We start from the raw sequence: 20,867 nt of genomic DNA on the forward strand, positions 1-20,867 counted from the left end.
AAACTTGCACCTTAACGCAGGCAGGAGCAAGCAGGCAGACAAGGACAGATGGTGGGTATAATGTGGGGAAAGCAAGGCCATATCAGGTGGCTTCACGGGCAGTAAGCCCTTAGCACACAACTAATCTTGCATTAAGTGTAAGAAAGCATACACATGTGCTAAAACATTCTGCACTGACAATAGCATTTCATACTATATGTGTCTCGCTGCCAAGAAGACACCTGGTATGTACCCTTTTGCAGTTTCTCTCCCTCGCATGTAGGCAAAAGAAAGCAAGATGCTCTGAACAAAAGGAAGAAGCAATAATGTCACAATAGTCTGAGACTGACTGAAGCTGCATTTCAGGTCTTAAAAACTATGGGGACTGTTTGATTTTCTGATTCCCTCACTACGACCTCTCGTATTCAAGAGTACAAAGAAACAATTCTGTCTGGTTTTAAGGATTTGAAGGGGTTGCGACTCTCTTAAATTTGCTATCAGTGTCCTGACATTTTCCTCACTTGACCTGTATAATCTAGCTGTACACTCTGAAGGGATCCCTGGATTTTCTAGAAAAGGGAAAGGCTAAATTGTTTGAAAGCACCCAATAAATGCCAGTGATTTGTGCTGGCTTGATCACTTTAATAGCTCTGAAGAATGGGAATGATTGAAATGAGCTTTTCCAAGCATTTCTGCACTGACGAAAAGTGCAGTAGGAGGGACTATATGTTGTTGTTGTTACTATTACAATTACTATCATTATGATGACTGTTCTGTGGGAGGAAAGGAGCATGGATACATCTCACCAGGCGAAGTCTGAATGATTGGTGCTTCAGTGGGTTCATGTGCAAGTATCCTGCTATATGCTCATTTTTGCAAATTCACCTGCAAATTCATTCTCTCTCCTCCACATACAATAACTGGCACAATCTAATACCTACAAACCATCCAGCACTAAAAACATTAAACTGCAGGGGAGCTAGAACCCTTTCTCATTCTAGGGTACAGAACATTAAACATACCATCCCTACACATTTACTAGCTATCATTATCAAATGCCTGCCATCATCAAATACCAGGCTAACTCAGGCTTTCAATTTTCAAAGCAACCTGCATCGCTGTTCCTTCAGCCTGCACCTAGGCTCTCCCAGCCATGCTAATGGCTTATTCTGACTTGCTCCCGTTCTGCCTCCACCTGACCCACAAGCCAAGCGCTCCCGGGAGTTAACCGATGTTTCCATACAGTCAGTAATACCAGCAGGAAGCTGAAGACTGTAAAATCCTGCTGACAGGAGACATGTATTATCTTGTACTGTGCATTGCAAAGTGGGGCATGGATCCATCACTGGGACCCCTAGAACCATCATCTATAATCAGAGGTAAAGAGCAGGTCTTGGTGAATTCAACTCTGGCAAGGTACTGGCCATAAATTTGCAGAGGCACTTGACCACCTGGGCAACTCCTCCCTGGGTTATGGCTTGGAGGGCAAGGAGTGATTGTAGAGAGAGTTTCAGCAGCAACAGGCACATATGTACATGCGTGAGAACATCTGCACAGGCCTTGTGCTTAGCCTAAGGGCTGGGGGGGGGTTTACTCTGATGTGTTACAGCTGCTGCACTTGCAGACATTGCTGTGTGCACGGAGGCTGGACCCCGCACTTTGGATCAAAATATACTTTCACGCAGCATAACAGGCATAGGCCTCTATCATCTTCTAATTTCTCTAGGGCCTACTGTAAGACAAATAATTACTGTCATCATTATGTACTTGTGTTGCTCTTTAACCTGGCAGCCAGCAACTAAACACCAGACAGCCGCTCGCTCACCCCTCCCCTTCCCCTCCAGTGGCATGGGGAGGAGAATGGACAAAAGGTAAACTTGCAAGTTTACATAAATATAGTTTAAGAAGACAGCAAAGAAAATACTCATAACATTAATAACAATAAATATGCAAAACAAGCTATACAAAACACAGTTTTTCTCACGACCTGATAAGCAATTGCATAGCCGGTCCCCAAGCAGCAATCATGGAACCCACAGGCTTTCCAGAGCTCACTGCTTTCATTGAACTCACAAAAAAAGTTCAAACTCACAGAAAAAAGAGAATTCCTGCCCTCCAGCCAACCCCCATTTGTAAACTGAGCATGTCTATGGCATGGAATATTTCCACTGGCCAGCTCGGGCTGGCTGCCTGGCTGTGCTCCCTCCCAGCTCTTGTACACCTGCTCATTAGCTGAACATGGGAAACTGGAAAAAGTCCTTGATTTCTTAGCAACAACTAAAAACATCAGGCTATTATCAACATTATTCTCATACTAAATGCGAAACACAGCAGCTACTGGGAGGAAAATTAACTCTATCTCAGCCGAAACCAGGACAACTTGTTAGGACACAAAGGCATTAGCAGGACCAGAAGGCAGATCTGTAAGCGCTGAGGAACCAGCATGTCTGTGACAGGTCATGTTTAACCTCAGGCATGGCTGGGAACTGTAGTCTGCAGACAGCATGTGACTGTGAGCAGCCTCTGACAGAGTCGTGTAAGCATCTGCCGGCATCGAAATAAAAAGACTCCTGCACTGGTGGAGATGATGGGATTTAAGGTAAGAGCTGAATGAGGCTTGCTGCACAAGGTCCTCCTGAGCAGTCAAAGTGAAGAAAGGCTAAGCTGGTGGGAAAAAGACTTCTCTTTTCTGAGCAAGCTGTTTCTTGAGGTTTTTTTACCTCTATCTTGAATCCTTTGTGGTAACAAATGAGTCCTTCAGAAGACACCAGGGGTAATGAGCCTTCCTCCTGCCCACCACCTTTCGACAGTTGACTGGAAGGGTGTGAGGGTTGCACAACGCCTTCTCAGGCCGTAGCCCCGAGCGTGCTGTTCAGACGTGCTTCTCTCTGCCCTGTCTGGTCCTGACTCTCCACCTGCGCAGCACACGCACTCAGTTCCTCAGGCAATCACAGACAGGCTTACAGGAGATGTGCCGGTCCACCAATCTCACCGAAGCCCTGGGTCTGTATAGAATCATAGAATGGCTTGGGTCGGAAGGGACCTTAAAGATCATCTGGTTCCAACCCCCCCGCTATGGGCAGGGACACCTTCCACCAGACCAGGTTGCTCAGAGCTCCATGCAGCCTGGCCTTGAACACTGCCAGGGAGCGGGCAGCCACAGCTTCTCTGGCACAGCCTGTGCCAGTGCCTCACCACCCTCATGGTGAAGAGTTTCCTCCTAATATCTAATCTAAATCTGCCATCGATGCGCTCGGCCGTCCCGCACCCCGCCTTCTTCCCCGCCCCGCGGGTGCCACGTTGGAGGCTCTCGGCGCTCGGCTGGCTGCTCCTGGCCCCAGGGCCGGGCGGGTGTCCCTTGTCTCCCTGTCCAAGATGGCGGCCGCGGGAAACGGCGGTGCGGCGTGAGGCGGCCGCGGCGCTCCCCCGCCCTGCGACTCGGCACCGGCAGCCCCCGTCGTCGGTGGGCGGCCCCGCCGCCAGGGCACCCTCGACCTTGCTGGAGGCGTGGAACGGCGAGCTAGAGGGAAGCCGGAGCCCGCTCGGGTGAGAGGGCGCGCGGCGGGAACGGGGCGGCCGAGCCCGCTTCAAACGGAGGCGGCGGGAGGGGCGCGGGCGGCGGCGGGGCCTGGGCCCTGGGGGCGTTGGCGCGCATGCGCGGGGCCGGCCCGTGGCCGGCGTTCGCCCCCTCCGCCGCGTTCGGAGTCGCCGGCGGGGCTCGCCGGCCCATGCGGCTCCTGCGGGTCGGGAAGCGGGGCGAGGGAGCCCGGCCCGACCCGCCGCCGCCCCGCCGCGGTCTGCCGCCGGTGGGGTGTGCAGCCTGCCGTGGGGCGCGGAGGTACCTGGGGAGTGGGCCTGATCCCGCTAGCGTGCGCGCCGAGGAACGGGAGACGTGAAGAGCTGCTCCGCTGAACCTGCGCGATTCGTGCCGAAACTGAAGAGCTCGGAGCAGGGGATCCTTCTCGGGATTTATAGGACGAGGCCAGTTAAGGATGTGTTTTGTGTTGGCAGGGTTAGAGGCCTGGGTTGTAAGCCCCCTTGGGCTTTATCTACCAAGCTTTATACCTGCCAAGCAGAGAAGATTTAAAAAGAGAGTAAAAGCTATGCAGGTAGTTATAAACAAGTCTTAGTTTCTCCAAGTCCGCCGTTCATGGATGACTGACTGTCTTCGGCTGTGTTTTGCTGAGCAGTATCTCTGCTAGGCCCTTGTCCTCTTGAGCACAATGCTTTAGTATCACACGTGTTCCTGCTGAGGCCCATGTGACAACTGAACATCGTGAAATGCTGACAAGATCTGGTTCAAGATTGTGAGCCCACAAGTGGCAAGATGCTCTTTTTTATTGCAAAGTACAGTTCTCTTGTGTGTGTACATAAATCCTTGCCTACTAAGCGCTCTTGGTAGCAGCCAACAATGTATGGTGTTCAGAACACTGACTTAAATCATTCTGCAGCAGATGGTTTCCCAAAACTTGAAGAAATAACATGTGTGTGCCTGTTAATTTAAACAGAAACATCTCCTGTGTACCTGCAAGCTTGATTTGTTTGGGACATTGTTATTGCACTTAAGTAACCATTATGGGATGTATATGTTGTTCTCAGCCAGTTATTTATAAAATTGACTTACGTGCGGGGATGTACAAGCACAAGTTCCCTGCTTTCAAGGTATTCAAATGTAGCTTCAGTGTGGCAAGATGACTGTGACAGGTGGAAGGAACAAGCTGCATGATCGTTGCGGTTGAACACTTACACGTGCATGCTCACATACGCACACACAAACGCACAGAATTAGTTGGGTGCAGCTGGTTAATAACTTATGAGAAGAAGATCAATCTTTTCGTGTTAAGCTGATTGCTGACTGAAGAACAAAAGCTGTTTACTCTGAGAGAACGAGAGTGCAGCTGTTCCATAAGGGCACTGTCCTCCTATATGCTAGCAACTGTGGAGCAGCATGACTCAGAGGAGGCCTGAAACCTGGGGGCTGGCAGGGGTTGGGGTCCTGCGGAAGCCCTATCTAAAAGGAGCGCTTTCTTCCGTTCCCTCTCCCAGGCTGGCATTCGGAATGGCTGCAGTGGTAGTGTTTGGAAACAGATCAGAAGGATGCACACTTTTGCTACAAAATGTGCAATCCTTTAGTTAAAAAGATTTGAAATAATTCTATGATGCCTGCCTGGTTCCTTCTCTTCCTTCACTTCACCTGAGATTCAAGGGTTTGGAATCTCTCTTTAAACATCCCACTCTTTGTAACAGTGGCTCCTGATAAAAAATGGCTTGGACACAAGTTTGCGTGCAGTTTTGTGTATCATGAAAATCAAACCCAACTGTCTTCTCGCGCTCTTTCTGGTTTTGTGAATAAATTACTTAAGTGATTTGGATATTTTATAAGGAAGAGGTGGTCTTTTATATCTTTAAAATAATAGAACAACCTCCAATTTAGTTTAAAAATAATATTCTGTCAAGCCTGAAGTGTGAGCATGAACAGAGCAGAAGGTACACTCCTTTCCTTTCCCACTGTCTTCCAGAGAATCTTCACTTGGTTCAGAGGAAGTTTCACATTTTACATCATGAATCTTCTTTATGGGAGAGTTATTTTCATTCTCTGTTTCTCAGACCTTTTCCTGTAGATGGGAACGGGGGAAGGAGCCCAGACCTGGCAACATATTCTCAGGCTCCTGCAGGACCACCATGGCTTATGCTGACTGCAAGAAGAAAGAAGGTATGACTGCTTCATAATCTCAGAGGGAGTTGCCAAAAAAAAAAGAGGGTACCCTCTGCAGCCCGAGTGGGAAAAGAAGCAAGTATCCTGTGGAGCCCTTAAATTTAACCTGGCCAAGTTGCTGGAGGATCCCAAGCCCTTGAGTTCCAGTTGTAAAGTACTGGGATTAGAACTTGAGAGAGATGAGTAGTATTTTCTAATGCAAACACCTTTACTGAAAACTCTGCCACTGCAGCCTTTCTTCTCCCTGCCAGGTCAATGGAATGGGAGACCAGGGATAAGGATATGTTTAGTTGTGATAACATTTCTAGGTCCAGATGTTTTTAGGAAAAAGTATAGAAGGGTTAGAAATGAAATCTTGGGTGAGTGTGTTAGAGCATTCAAGTACTGAGCCCCATCCCTGTGGTCAGAGAGTACAGATTGTTATCTTTTAGGCCCCTGTGCGTGTTGGGTTTTGTGCATCGCTCTGTGCCAGCGTCCGCTGTTGTCTTATTTTGTGCATAGTCCACATGTCTATCATTCCTTAATGGGGTATTTAATTTCTTCCTTTTTTCCCATTTCACATAAATCTTAGAATTTCTAGAGAGTGACCGAAGCATTGATGACGTGGGGCTGGCAACTAGCAGGATACAGCGAGAGAAAAAGCGCGCTTACAAGGATCTGCTGCAAGAGGAAGATAAGATAGCAACTCAGGTCAGGAAGCCCTCAGAGAAAAGGTTGAAAGTGTAAGGGTATGTGTAAAGGTAGTGATGGACTGGGGTGGATAGGTTTCTTCTTTTTTATATAGAAATGCATGTAGAAGACAGCAAGAGCAGCTAATCATGTCCTGTATTGTTCAGTAACTTTCCTGGGGAAAAGGAGGGGGTCAATCCCAGTTACAACTGATTCTGATTTTTCTGGCCTCAGAAGACAGTGTAGTAGGATGCTGACCTAGTCTTGATGTAGAACCTTGCAAGTCATAAGATAGCATGAATAATTTTTTGCACTCACAAAACAAAATGGTTTAGAATTTATGGTTCTATAAATAGCCAGCAAGGGATGAATATACTGTTAACTGATGCGCTGTTGTCTTCCCAGTTCTGCAGACAGCCTGAAATGATAGCTCTTGAGAGGTATGAACTTGCCCTGTTCACCTCTTTGGGGCCTTAACTCTGAAATCACATAGTGACAACTTGAGTTTTTTCAAAACTTTCCTGTTTGAGCTAAAATCTCTGCTGTTAGCTCAAAGGTGACTATTTTGTGATTTTTTTTTTTTTAATCTGGAAAAGAATTTCTAGTTTAAAATTAAAATATCCTTCCACTGTGCAGCTCGAATTCTGTAGAGGAGCTTCATTTTCAGACCGGAAATTGGTCAAGATACAAATAATAATTGGGTGACATGACGTATTAAGGTCAAATTTTTGGTCTGTCATTTTAGTTGTTACCTCTCTGTACCTCCTTTCACTTCTTTTATCGTTTTCAGCATATTAAATATGAACTGCTCACCTTCATTTTCAAGACTTCACAGCCTACACATCCTTAGTTATTTCTTAGCTTTATTAAGAGCTGGATGTCTGTCTTTTATCAACTCATCAGCTGATCTCGAGGAGCTGACTTTCACTGCCTGTTTCTTAACACTTTCAAATGTGCTTTTTCAAGTTTTCTTGTGTATTGCTCCTCTCGCTTGGGGGGAGCTCCCTATGGAGAGATCTGTCTTTCAGTTTCCTTGTAGCCCTGTTGTGCTGCAATGCCTACAGAAAGCTTGGTGCCGCTTAGGTGGCTGATGTGCTGAAACCAGTCCTGACTAATAACATTTTTTGTATTCTCCCACCTGTCTGTACCATGCTTTTTGCATTTTACCTTAAACCTATGCTGTGGGCTCTTGGGGACAGAGTATGTTTCCTTTGCTTGTTTTAGCACCTAGAATAATGACAGTATTTTACAGTAGTACAAATAGCTCCTACAAATTATTATCTATGTCAGTAGTCCATGTGAATCCCATATTATTTCCCTTTTGTTTGTCAATCACTTTTTTCTTCTTATTCTAGGACAGTGAGCGTTTTCCGGGGACAGAACCTCACAAAAAGAGGAGAAAGCACTCCTCCGATGAGTTCTGCTACAGAGGTAAGACAATAATCAGTCAGAGGGAGTGGCTAACTTACTTTGAGGAAAGGATGCTGTTAAACCAGTGTCATGAAGATTTGTGGTTGGCACTTTATGGAGGGAGAGTACATCAGCCTGTCGTTAGGGGAAGTAATCAGAAACCCGATGCTGATCAGCACCAGACATCAAAAGATTAGGCAATTATATTTTCAGAGTCTAGCTTAACAAGTTACCATTGTTGGGGGATAGAGATCTTCCACCCCTCTTTTCATTGACAAGTTGTAGTTTTCTAACCTATACCTTCCCTTTTGGCATTCACATTTTTTTCCCTATTGCATTACAAACTCGAATTTTAACTTGCAGATGGTATCGCTTTCTCTGAATTTATCAAAATACAATGCATCAGGGTGAAAAATAAATTCTCTGGGGTTCAGTTTAAACACAGAAACATTCTCACAATTAATAAGCTGTCCAGAAAAGTACAGTTCTGTTCATAAAAGCTTAACAGGTGTAAGATTTACTTGTGGCCCAATGAAAAGAGAAAGGCAAGCTGAAATTTTGTCAAAATCTGGTTTCAGAATGAAAAAACCTGTATCTTCAATTCACTAGTCTCACCTTGGCTAAAAATGGCACGAAAACCTTGCACTTGAGATGTAATTTCAGGCTCAGTAAGATATATTTTCATCAAAATATGTTATTTCACAATAGAATACAGAGTTTGACAAAACTTCAAGAACTTTCCTGCTCTGTCTTCCCTCCTTAAATTATTTGACCAGCTTGGACATTACAGCTCCTGAATTGTAAGGCCATGCTGAACTGGCTGCAAGCTTCAGAGATCTGTTTAAGCCGGGATGTAAATCTGTCATCTGTAATCATAAGTCTTGCAGAATTACCACTTCGCTTCTTTGGGCTGGTGTAATGCTGTCTTTAAGGGAATCATCTTGAAGTTTATTCCCCTTGGTGTGTTTCAGGTGTTTCACCTTTGGATCTACCATCAAAGAAGAAGAAAAAGGCAGTTTCTAGCCCATCCTCAACTGATACTACCATGGATTTACTCAAGGCTGTCACCTCACCTTTGGCCACAAGCTCAAAGTCTTCAAAGAAGACCTCTGAAAAATCATCTTATTCTTCCTCTGGCCATTCCGAAAGCAAAAAGGAGCACCACAAGAAGAAGCTGAGTGGAAGCAGTGGGGAGCACTCAGTGGATGATGGCAGCTTCCACAAATCTAAAAAAATGAAACCTCTGTACGTGAACACAGAGACACTTACTCTTCGTGAACCTGATGGCTTGAAGATGAAGCTCATCCTTTCACCCAAAGACAAAAGTAGTGCAGCAGATGATGATTCTATCTCCTACTCTTCAACACCAGCAGCTGCAAAGAAATCTTCAAAGAAATCAGCTCGAGATGAGCAAGGCTCATTCCTGCTAGGTCATGAACTGCAGAGCTTCCTGAAGTCATCCCGGAAGAAGCACAAATCACCTCCAGACCCACATCCACCTTCTGAGAGTTTCAGTGCTGACAAATCCCTTTTTTCAGAGGGCCGTGGGAGTGAGTGTGAGATTTCAGGTGTGGAGGCACCGCCAGAATCTGGTTCCTCTTCTGGTGGGGAGTTGGAGGCTGGAGAGCTCGTGATAGATGACTCCTACCGGGAAGTCAAGAAGAAGAAGAAGTCAAAAAAAAGTAAGAAAAAAAAAGACAAAGAGAAACACAGAGAGAAGAAACACTCTAAGTCTAAAAGGAGTTCTGGGCATGCTCCCGTGACAGTAGCAGAAGTAACAGTAGCACCACCTCCTCCCAGTACCCCCTATGTTCTTCCTTCACCTCCTTCTGCTGTTTTTCACTCAGATGGTCAAAGTGAGAAGAGGAGGAAAAAGGAAGACAAGGAGAAGGACAAAGCAGATAAATGGGAGAAGGAAAAAGAAAGGGAGAAGGAAAAAGAAAGGGAGAAGGAAAAAGAAAGAGAGAAGGACAAAGAAAGAGAAAAGGAAAAAGAAAGAGAAAAGGAAAAAGAAAGAGAGAAAGAAAAAGAAAGAGAGAAAGAAAAAGAAAGAGAAAAGGAAAGAGAAAAGGAAAGAGAAAAGGAAAGAGAAAGAGAAAAGGAAAGAGAAAGAGAAAAAGAAAGAGAAAAAGAAAAAGAAAGAGAAAAAGAAAAGGAAAGAGAAAAAGTAAGGAACAATTGGAGGGAAAATAGAAATTGGGTGATGGGTAATGGTGAATTAGGCACTCCATTACAAAGACATGTTAAATTAAACAGAAGGATAACTAGTACGAGGATCGGTGGTTTCACTGTAGCATGTTTGGAAAAATGTATCAGCCACTGTGATTTCTGTTTGTAGCAAAAGGAATACATATCATTCTGGTTTTGTGGCACAGGCAGTCTTTAGCCGGTAGAGGTTCTCTGAAAAGGTTATACTTAATTATACTGTACAGAACTGCATCATTCTCTAAGGGAACCAGTTCTAGCTATTGCCACACAGACTTTTGGACTAGCGATCTAGTCCATCATCACAGCTCCTGTAAAAAGGGCTTGAGCTCTAGCGTGAAAAGTGAAGATACTTACCAGTTTAATTCTGTATTCAAATGAAATTCTAATTCTTATAGACTACCACATTCTCAGTTTTATCCTGTTCTCATAAATTCAGTTTTCCATGGTTAGCATATAAAAATATGGGTAGGAGAAATGGTAGCTGGTGTATGAATGACTGTACAGGTGCTATAACTGTAGCTGTGTAAGTATATAAATCGGCAAAAGCAGTTTCTGTATGTTCAGACAGACAGGAGTTGCTTTGTGTCAGGAAATGGGCAGGCCTAGCCGGAATTTGTTCGTCCATTATTCTGTTCTACTTGGTAAGTTTTCTCTGATCATAGTTTGGCAACTCCTTATGCCTTGCCTCTGCTGTCAGTGTACTTACACTGTCTATCTTCCTGCCAGTTTGAAGTGTTTTGTAAGGAGGCAAGGAATGGAACAAAACATTATGATGAGGACTGAATTGTTTTGACAGATCTATGATAGGTACTGTGAATAGTATGACAGATTTTTTTATTACCATTATTTTAAGTTTTATAACAGAGATATATTAACAGAGTTGTGTGTTAATCTTGGATTTAGAATAGCAGGTTGTTGTAACTCATGAATGAAATGCATGGATGGAATTGTTGCAAGTGAGGGCTTGTACTAAGACTGATCCTGGCTGGTTCCTGTGCTTTCATAAACACTAAATTCAGCCAGAACATGTAAAACACTGCTTTAGATTGCTGATCTAAGCACCACATCTTTCTTTAAGTCTTCAGTAAATGCCAAATTCTTAGTAAATTCGAGTAGGTCTCATAATAATTAAAAATCTTTGTTTCATTTTCTCCTTCTGACTAGCCAAAGAAGAAAAACATGTCTGCCTATCAAGTGTTCTGTAAGGAATATCGTACAACTATTGTGTCTGAGCACCCTGGAATAGGTGAGAGAATAATCTAGCCTTCTCTTCTCTTGATTATACGCTGGTCAGATTAATTAGCAGAACATATCGTCTCTGTTTTTGTACCAATCTCTTAATTTTGACAGAATGCAAAGAAACTGCTAATTTTCTTTGAGTAAGAGGTGGCAAAGGGGACAGGAGTGGATTTCATTATTTGATTTCATTGCATTTTAACCAAGCTGTGAATCTGGATAAAGAAATAGCTAGCTCGCTCTTTCTTCACTTCGAAGAAGACAAGAGCTGTCTTCGTTGTGTCACTTTCCTGAATATACACGTTTGACTTTATATTCCCAGTATCAGCTTTTTTTCATTTTAAACGGTAATAGGAATGCACACTGGCAGTCATTTTCAGGACAGTGTGGAGAGTTCCAGTTGCGGAATGGGTTGCTTCCTAAATGTGTGTGTATGGGCCAGTAAATTCTCTTCATGATTTTGTGATTTCATTTGTTTCAAACATCTGTTTTGAACATTTTTCTTATTCTGCCAGATTTTGGAGAGCTAAGTAAAAGACTGGCAGAAGTGTGGAAGCAGCTACCTGAGAAGGATAAACTGGTGAGTGTATGTGTGAGATGTTTTTGTGAAATGATTTCTGTAAAGTAGGTGCTTGTGTCAGAACATGCTGGTAGCATTGCCACCATACCTTGAAAAAAGCTACCTATGTCCCCAAAGTATGTAAAGATGCAAAGTAGTGAAACCTTGCCCTTGCAATCATAAAAGCATCCATGTTCTTCTCATGGTATTGCTTCACCAGTTAGCTACGTCACATCATTCTGCCTGGAGATCCTGGCATCAGGTAACAGAATTGCCTAATGTTACGTATCTTTCTTTTCATACCATGGTAACTGCAGGTCTGGAAACAGAAAGCTCAGTATCTCCAACACAAGCAGAATAAAGCAGAGGCCACCACTGTGAAGAGAAAGGCATCATCTTCAGATGGTGCACCAAAAATAAAAGGTAATTGTAGCACTTCATTTGCTCTGATCTTTTTTCTTGGACAAGGAAGATAACGTTGCCAGTTGTCACAGTTTAAAGCAGGGCAGCAATAAACTGAGTGACAGACGCTCTCTATTAACCCCCACCCTCCCACCTGAGGAAGGGAAAAGGAGGAAGAGAGACTTCCAAATTTAATATAAAAAGTTTTACTAATAACACTAATAATACCAGTAATATTAATAATAAGAGAAATAATGTAAAATATACAAAACCGATACGGAGTTTTCCGGAGTTGGGTGCCGGGCCCTGGCGTCCCGCCAGCAGCTGCCAGGCAGCACCAGGCAGTCCCGGACTGGCCTCGGCAGCAGACAGGAACTGGACTCAGGGATGCACGGATAGGAATCTGGATCAGGATCGCAGGCAGAACAACGAGCAAGGTCCTCTTCAGAAGGCGGCCATGGAGGAAGAGAGCGAGACCCTCGTGATCCCCCAGCTTTAAAATGAGTATGACACACACGGCATGGAGCACCTCGTTGGTCAATATCGGGTCACCTGTCCTGTCCCCCCCTCCCCACAAGTACGACCCCTTCCGACTCCTCACTTGCGGGACCTGAGAGATCTATCGGTGACTTTGGCTGCTATAGCAATAATTATAAACAGGGGCCTTTTTCTGCATTCCTTTCCTACCGTTAGCTCAGTGTAGCTATAAACATCAGGTGTTATCAGCTTTGGAGCAGACAGTGTCTGTAAAATGTGCAGCCAGCTTCAGAAAAATGCTGGTACTTAGAAGAACTTAGCTGAAAGGAAGATTCACTAAAAGAGAAGCGGTTCTGTTTTAACCAGAACCAGGACACCTGTGAAATAAGGAACAAAGGTCCTTTCCTGCTTCACACCCCTACCTCCTTTCTCACAAGGCTTGACATTTAAATCATCATGTTACTTAAAAACAATTTTTATCTGAGAGTGAGAATGATGCTAGCATTTTTCAAAACGATTTCCTTGTTTAATTTGTAGAATGGTATTGGTTTTAGCAGTTTAGGGATTGAAATGTACAGTAAGAGGCAGAAGGGAAGTTCTAGTGGGTTAAGTTTGCTGCTAGAGCAAAAAGGGTAGTTCTTGGCTTGGCATTTCTCTTTATCAAATCTCCCAAATTGCATTCAGCTGGAACAGATGCCTTGTACACACAGAAGGAAAGTTTTGACTCCAAAGACCACAAGTCCAGGTCCACAGAACTATTTAAGCATCTCATGCCTGTTGAGATTTGAACTTTACTGAGTAAATAGGCTTGTAAGTAAAAGAATGAAAGAAGAGAATACGGAATTTGAATTTGTGTGTTTCCAGCGTCTCCAACAGGAGTGATTTCCCCTCATAAGAAATCCCCCACCAGCACCGTGGTGGTGTGTTCCTCACCAGCCAAAGCTCCTGAGACAGATCCTATTGATGTAGCTGCACACTTACAGTTGCTGGGTGAATCTCTGAGCCTCATTGGACACAGACTGCAGGAAACAGAGGTGAGTTTGTAACCAGGGATGCCATGTAATTTACACACAGGATCGGAGGGGATTATTATTTTATTTTACTTAATAGTTTAGCCAATGCTTTTCTGTTAGGAAGAGAAATCATAGATGGCATGTCATGTTTCTTTGATGCATTGCTGTTTGTTTGGAGTGAAATAAAAAGCCTTGTTTCTCAGTAAACAGTAGGCATCAAAGAAAGACAGGTCCTTTGCAGCTCTAGGTCCTTGAAGGCAATGCTTAGTTCAACAGTCTTCAGTCTTTTCTTACTGCATGTTCACCCTGGGTCTGGTACTTCCTTGCTATCTTTGCCAATCTCTGGTCCAGTTTCTGTTACTGTCTCAAGCCTTTTTAGAAAACCATCAGCCTTTACCACAATGTTTTTTGCATGTCCTGTTGTTTTCTGGCAATGTCATATTGCCAGTGCTTCAGATAGGGGCTACTATTGTTTCAACTTACCTGGTGATGTAAAAGATGTCATATTTTAATAGTTTCCTGCTATTAGGTTATAGTGATTCTACGCATGCACACACACACGTGCCTTCGGAACTCAGCCCAGCCTGGAAGGAGAACACATATTTGGCTCAAAAAATATCATTGAATTTTACGGATATCGTGATCATCTTCAATCCCACTATGCTTGCTTATTTTATCAGCAATAAAATAAATGTTCTTGCATTTTGTTTCTGTTATGACCGATTGAGGTCATTCTTCAGAGGAACAACGGGAGTAAAATCTCCCCCTTTACAGAAAGGCACACAAACAAATTTGCTTTCCTGAAAGTATATCAGTGACTAAAGCATTTGTTGCAGACTTAGCATTTCTTTGTATGTCAATAATAAAACAACTATTGTCTTTAGAACTCATGTAGTTAACAAAATAGGTGGTACGAAGTGGCAAAGAAATTACATTACAAAAAATTGTGGAATTAAGTGTTTTGTGCAACTGACAACGTTCTGACCTTTTCTGTTGTTCCATACTTTTTTCCTACACTAAGGCACTAGTAGGTTGCCTACTGAATCCTTAATTTTTTTGAGCCAGCAGTCTCTCTGTGAAGCGTGTGGCATAGTTTTGTTGCTGTGTAAATAGTGAAAGTGGACTCGAAGAGCTCAGGAGTGAAGATACTGTGTCTACATGAGAATCAATACAATTGTGAAAGAACCATATTTTCCACTACTCATCCCTATCCGTTTTTCTCATTCCTTACTTCCAGGGAATGGTGGCTGTTTCAGGAAGTTTGTCCGTACTTCTAGATTCAATCGTCTGTGCTTTGGGCCCGTTAGCATGTCTGACCACACAACTGCCTGAGTTGAATGGCTGCCCTAAGCACGTTTTGGTGAGTACCTTGTGGTTATTTCTATTCTAGCACTGTTAATTTCAGCAGAGTCCAGCTAGAGTTTTGTGATTATAATTCCAGTGCAATAAGAAAATTGTCTTGGTCGTACACTTTTATAGAGGAATATTGCTTGAAATTCTTTAAGATGTTACTGGTGTACAATATTGTGCAACTTTTTTCTTCCAGTGGCAGCTGACCTAATGTTCGTAGCATGGATTGCAGTGTGTGCAAGTCCTGTTCCAGTGACTGAATCAATCCATCTGAATCAAATAAAAGCGCCTGTACACATATACAGTATTTTTGACACATATACACATACCAGTATTTTTGAAAGTTCTAGTTTACTGTAAAAATAAGAAGCACCTTCTTGGTGCTCTGTTTTTCCTTTAGTAGCATAAAAAAAAAACTTGTGATCTCAGGATTTTTAATGTGATTGAGTAGCGCCTTTTACATGTGGCTGTAACCTTCTCCAAGGAAAGAAAAATAGTCTCCCTTTTAAGGAACTGCATAACTAAAGGTTCTTTTTCACTTTAAACTAGACTTAATATTGAGCCCTGATTTAGCTTGTGGCATCTATGTAGCATGATGTAGACACAGATTAAGATGGCAGCAGCGTAAGAAAAATCAGGAGTCATACCTCCAACAGGAGACATGAATAAAGTGGATAAGGAGAGGAGCAGAATTAAAAAACGAATATATGGTCTGCAAAAGTTAAGAGATTAAAAACAAAGCTTGGCAGAAGGAACAACAAACATGGGATATGCATTGGCATGTTATAATAGGGCAGCCCAAACATTGATTCATTCTGAGAAAGGACTGTTGACAACATCAAGGTTGACAGCTTAAGCTGTGAGCTCCCACAAACTGGCGGTCTACGCAAAGGCTGAGTCAGCAGGGTGTTCCCATCCTAAGCCGTGGAAAAACATCCTATGCTTTTTTTCCTTCTCGCTTGCCAAGTGCACTCAGAGCAATGACACCACATGACTAATGGCACGTCTACTGGAAACTTGATCAACTTATTGTTATAAGGAGCAGGGGAGCTTTAGGTGGATTAACGCACTTAGCCTTCACTTCTGAAAACTGGTATTCGGACTTGATAATAAAGAAATTATTCTGATTTTTACCATCAGATACATAATGACAATGGTGTTTTATGACACAGATGAAATTGTCAGTGGTCATGTTGCATGTAGGATGCAATTTATCTTTTCAGTCAGTAGGTGGCGTTGATAAGTAATCGCTGTTGGTGCAGATCCAGCTCCTCTGTCTTCAGCAATTAAAAGGTGGTATTCCTAAGGCCTCCTTCAGCCATCCTGAAATACTGCACTTGAACATACAGATAATCTACTGCTGTGTCTTGTTCTCTCATGTGCACGAGAAGGACTCTTACTCTCAGAAATCTGTTATGGTTTGCAAGGAAAACTGGAGGGCGCTTCTTTTGCTTATCTGACACCTTGTTTGTAGGTCTGAGGGGTTTTCTCGTTTACACTGCAGAATGTCATAAGGGACTTGTGAGTGTGAAGTCAAGTAATTTTTTTTATACGCTACAACTTTGGTCACATTGCTCAAGTCCTTCATCACCGGTCTTTCCTGTGGTTGATGTGATATGGTCGATGTGGCTTGTTTCAAATTCAGAGATAGAGTGTGGGGTTTGTAAGGACAAGTTCACTTGTGGAAAACCTCAAGCATTTTCATTGTTTCCAGGTGCTTACAAATACTGAGGCTACCTTTATGTTTAGTTAACTTACATTTCCAAAAATATGAAAATAAGCCTAGCAGTGGTGGTGATGACTAGGCAGATTTGGTTGTCTCATCATGTGGTAACTTGTAAGACAAGTGAACATGCTTAGTACCTTCATCTCTGTCATTTTTAAGGGATTTGAGTCATTACCTTACACTAAAAAATACGAAATTTCTTTTCCCAGTCAAACACACTAGACAACATCGCCTACATCATGCCTGGACTTTGATGGGAAAGGATCCTGGGATGTCCTCAACCTCTGCATAACTGACTTGTGTACATATGCACTACGCCGGCACTCCCAAAGGGCTCCGTGTGTAGGGTTTTAAAGTTTTATATCTGTATAGTATATACATGGGATTGTAACTATTTGACTTCTATTTTATGGAAAGTTGTGAAGTTAAGCTCAGAAAAACCACTTTTGTGTTGGTGGCTGAAATGTCCTGCAGTCTGAAAGTAGTTTGTATGAAGAATTCAGAAAGCTTTTGAGATGCTCGCCTTAAATTCAGATCCTTTAGTGGGGGAAGCAGCCAGAGAATGGACTTCTCAGTATCAAGAAAAAATGTCACCATGGGAGGTGGCCTGGAGAGGTTGTTGACTCTCCATCCATGACGATGTTCAAAAACTGCATGAGCAGCCTCCTCTAGTTGGATTTTCTTTAAGCAGGGGGATGGACAAGATGACCTCCTGATATCCCTGCCAACCTAAAGTATTTTGATATTCTATGGGCAGGTAGAGATCACAGAATCACAGAATGTTCGGGGTTGGAAGGGACCTCTGTGGGTCATCTAGTCCAACCCTCCTGCCGAAGCAGGGTTACCTACAGTAACCTGTAGAGGACCTTGTCCAGGCGGGTCTTGAATATCTCCAGAGAAGGAGACTCCACAACCTCCCTGGGCAGCCTGTTCCAGGGCTCTGTCACCCTCAGAGGGAAGAAGTTCTTCCTCATGTTTAGACGGAATTTCCTGTGCTTCAGTTTGTGCCCATTGCCCCTTGTCCTGTCACTGGGCACCACTGAAAAGAGCTTGGCCCCATCCTCCTGACACCCACCCTTCAGATATTTGTAAGTATATATTAGGTCCCCTCGCAGCCTTCTCTTCTGAGAAGCCTTCTCTTCTGCTGAACAAGCCCAGCTCCCTCAGCCTCTCCTCGTAGGAGAGATGCTCCAGTCCCCTCACCATCCTCGTAGCCCTCCGCTGGACTCTCTCCAGTAGCTCCTCATCTTTCTTGAACTGGGGAGCCCAGAACTGGACACAGTACTCCAGATGGGGCCTCACTAGGGCAGAGTAGAGGGGAAGGAGAACCTCCCTCGACCTGCTGGCCACACTCTTCTTGATGCACCCCAGAATGCCATTGGCCTTCTTGGCAGCCAGGGCACACTGCTGGCTCATGGTTAACCTGTCGTCCACCAGGACACCCAGGTCCCTCTCCACAGAGCTGCTCTCCAGCAGGTTCGCCCCAAGCCTGTACTGATGCATGGGGTTGTTCCTCCCCAGGTGCAGGACCCTCCATTTGCCTTTGTTGAACCTCATCAGGTTCCTCTCTGCCCAACTTTCCAGCCTATCCAGGTCACGCTGAATGGCAGCACAGCCTTCTGGTGTATCTACCACACCTCCCAGTTTGGTGTCATCAGCAAACTTGCTGAGGGTACATTCTAACTCTTCATCCAGGTCGTTGATGAAGTTAAACAAGGCTGGGCCCAGTACTGACCCCTGGGGGACACCACTAGTTACTGGTCTTCAGCTAGACTCCGCGCCGCTGATGACAACCCTCTGAGTTCTGCCATTCAGCCAGTTCTCAATCCACCTCACCGACCACTCATCCAGCCCATACTTCCTGAGCTTCCCTAGGAGGATATTATGGGAGACTGTGTCGAAAGCCTTGCTGAAGTCTAGGTAGACAACATCCATGGCTCTCCCTTCATCTACCCAGCCAGTCATGCCATCGTAGAAAGCTATCAGATTGGTCAGGCATGATTTCCCCTTGATGAATCCATGCTGACTACTCCTGATAACCTTCTTTTCCTCCACTTGCTTGTTGATGACCTCCAGGAAAAGCTGCTCCATCACCTTTCCCGGGATGGAGGTGAGGCTGACCGGCCTGTAGTTCCCTGGGTCCTCCTTCTTGCCCTTTTTGAAGATTGGAGTGACATTGGCCTTTCTCCAGTCCTCGGGCACCTCTCCTGTCCTCCAGGACCTCTCAAAGATGATGATATATTTTGGACCAAAGAATAGAACTGAACTCTTCACCAGCCCTATTTCTGTTTTTTAGTGTAAAATCTGCTGCTTGAGGGGAAAGCTGGATAGTTTATCAAAGATACAGAGGACTTTGCCTCTCAGTCACTTCTTCCAACCCCCCCTCTTCAGTCAGTAATAACTGAAAGTTGTCAGCGTCAGCTGGCTGGTCTGGTAGCTGGCGTTTGAAGTGGAAGATGACAATGAATTTCATCTTTTCTTGTCGACTTGCACCAAAATCGTCATTAGCACGATGTATCAACCCAGCTGCTCTGGCCTGAGAGGATGAACCTCCTGCTGATTTTTCCAGGGCATGGTCAGCCTGCTTTGATGGAGAGGAGCGTGGAAGAAGATGGGACAAACTTGGATTGCTTCTGCCCGTCTCGCAGCCGTTTTGTGAACAGACAGCTTTGGTTTCCGAGGTGGCTGATCCCCCATCCCTTTCACCAGCAGTGCTGGAGGAGCCGTGGTGCTGCTGTGAGGCGGTGACTAATGACCGGTTTGAAGCAGCTACGGCTGAGTAAGGCGCGTGTGGGTTGGCGGGAGCGATTCCCCTACCTTCCAGCCACATACTTGCTGTTTGGGTTTCTGCTCCTCTGGAAGAGGAGCCACAGGAGAGCACTTGATTCTCATATAGGCTTTCGTGTGTCTGTATGTGTGTGGTGTTCATATCATATGTATTTAACTTTTACCAATACCTGTGGCAGATTTTAATTTATCCTGTATATTTCTCTCTGTGTGTATGTATATATATACACACACGTAATTTAAAAGCAAAAGCCCCTTCCTCCACCAACAGTGTGTGGAAAATACGAATCAGGTTTGCCTCGCCCCACTTCCTGCGGGAATTGGCTCTGCGTGCAGTAGTAAGCACCGGCATTGTGTGGGGAAACAGCAGAGGATTTTAGTGCGTGTAGAAACAGGCTGTCTTGTGAGTGTCGGCAGAACAACTGAAGTATCGTTTGACTCTAGCCTTTCCAGCCTTATAACATGAAAGTTTTAAAATGACAGAAGAGCACTTTTTTTACTAGCTTCTGTTTTTCAGGGCAGCTGAAAGTGAGCTGTCCCTCCCCGTGGCCGAGCCCCAGATCATACTTAGATTAAACCGTCAGGTGTGCGGGAGGGTTTGTCGTCCCCGTTCCTCTTCACCACGTGTTCCCCCGCTGTGCCCGCGCCGGGCGGTCTGTCTCTTAGAGCTCTTCTCAAGCGCAGCGCTGGGTTTCCTCCGTCAGTCGGTGGAGGGGTCAGAAGGTTCTCGGACCACCATGCAAGTTCTCAACCCGAGACGACAGCATACACGCTTGAACAATCCGCGACGAACCCCGGCGAGCCTGGTGTTGGGAAGGGCCCTGCGGCGCACCCCGGCCCGCGCCGGAGCCTTCCCGCCCTTCGCGAGGGAGAGCGTCGTGGTGAGGGCACGCGCCGGCTCTCTGGGGAACTGGGGGGACCAGCGCCGGCTTTGTCCTCCGTGCAGTGGAAAAAACTCTCCGGGAGTTTGAAAAACACACACAGCCCCGGCGTGTTGTATTTTTATTTCAAATTTGTACACTTTGTATAATCCTTACCTTGTGGTATTTGGTACTAGAGGGAAAACTTTGCCGAGACTCAGCAGTTTTTGTATTTTTGTTATTTCCTTGCCGTTTGATCCCGATTACGTTACAATCACGCAAAGAAACTTTTTTGTACCGTACTCACAATATAATTTCCTCTTTTTTTTTAACACTCCGAGTGTTGTCGTTCGTTTCTGTCGCGCCCCGCGTTTTCCGCCGATGTCGGCCCTACCGGTACCCCGCGGACCGCCGCGAAGCCCGACCGGCTCCGTCCCGGCTGCGGGGCGCGGGGGGTGGCACCCCCACACCCCCC

General features: G+C 44.8%; 1 protein-coding gene across 5 annotated transcripts; it reads left to right on the top strand.

The window, feature by feature from the left end:
- Positions 1–3,328: 3,328 nt before the first annotated feature.
- HMGXB4 (HMG-box containing 4) lies at positions 3,329–20,715 on the top strand. Of its 5 annotated transcripts, none has more exons than XM_075428374.1 (11): positions 3,329–3,525; positions 5,587–5,692; positions 6,267–6,385; positions 7,720–7,795; positions 8,746–9,941; positions 11,147–11,228; positions 11,734–11,798; positions 12,095–12,200; positions 13,521–13,690; positions 14,907–15,029; positions 16,955–20,715. In XM_075428374.1, the coding sequence occupies exons 2-11, from the start codon at positions 5,662–5,664 to the stop codon at positions 16,997–16,999; spliced, it is 2,013 nt and encodes a 670-aa protein (XP_075284489.1). In that variant the 5' UTR covers positions 3,329–3,525; positions 5,587–5,661; the 3' UTR covers positions 17,000–20,715. The 5 variants fall into 5 exon arrangements, with proteins under 5 accessions (XP_075284489.1, XP_075284490.1, XP_075284492.1 ...); XM_075428375.1 differs by lacking the exon at positions 16,955–20,715 and adding an exon at positions 15,216–16,295; XM_075428377.1 differs by lacking the exons at positions 5,587–5,692; positions 6,267–6,385 and having other exon boundaries at positions 3,391–3,525.
- Positions 20,716–20,867: the final 152 nt, after the last annotated feature.

This window comes from Opisthocomus hoazin, chromosome 8 (genome assembly GCF_030867145.1).
Source record: "Opisthocomus hoazin isolate bOpiHoa1 chromosome 8, bOpiHoa1.hap1, whole genome shotgun sequence".
Taxonomy (NCBI): domain Eukaryota; kingdom Metazoa; phylum Chordata; class Aves; order Opisthocomiformes; family Opisthocomidae; genus Opisthocomus; species Opisthocomus hoazin.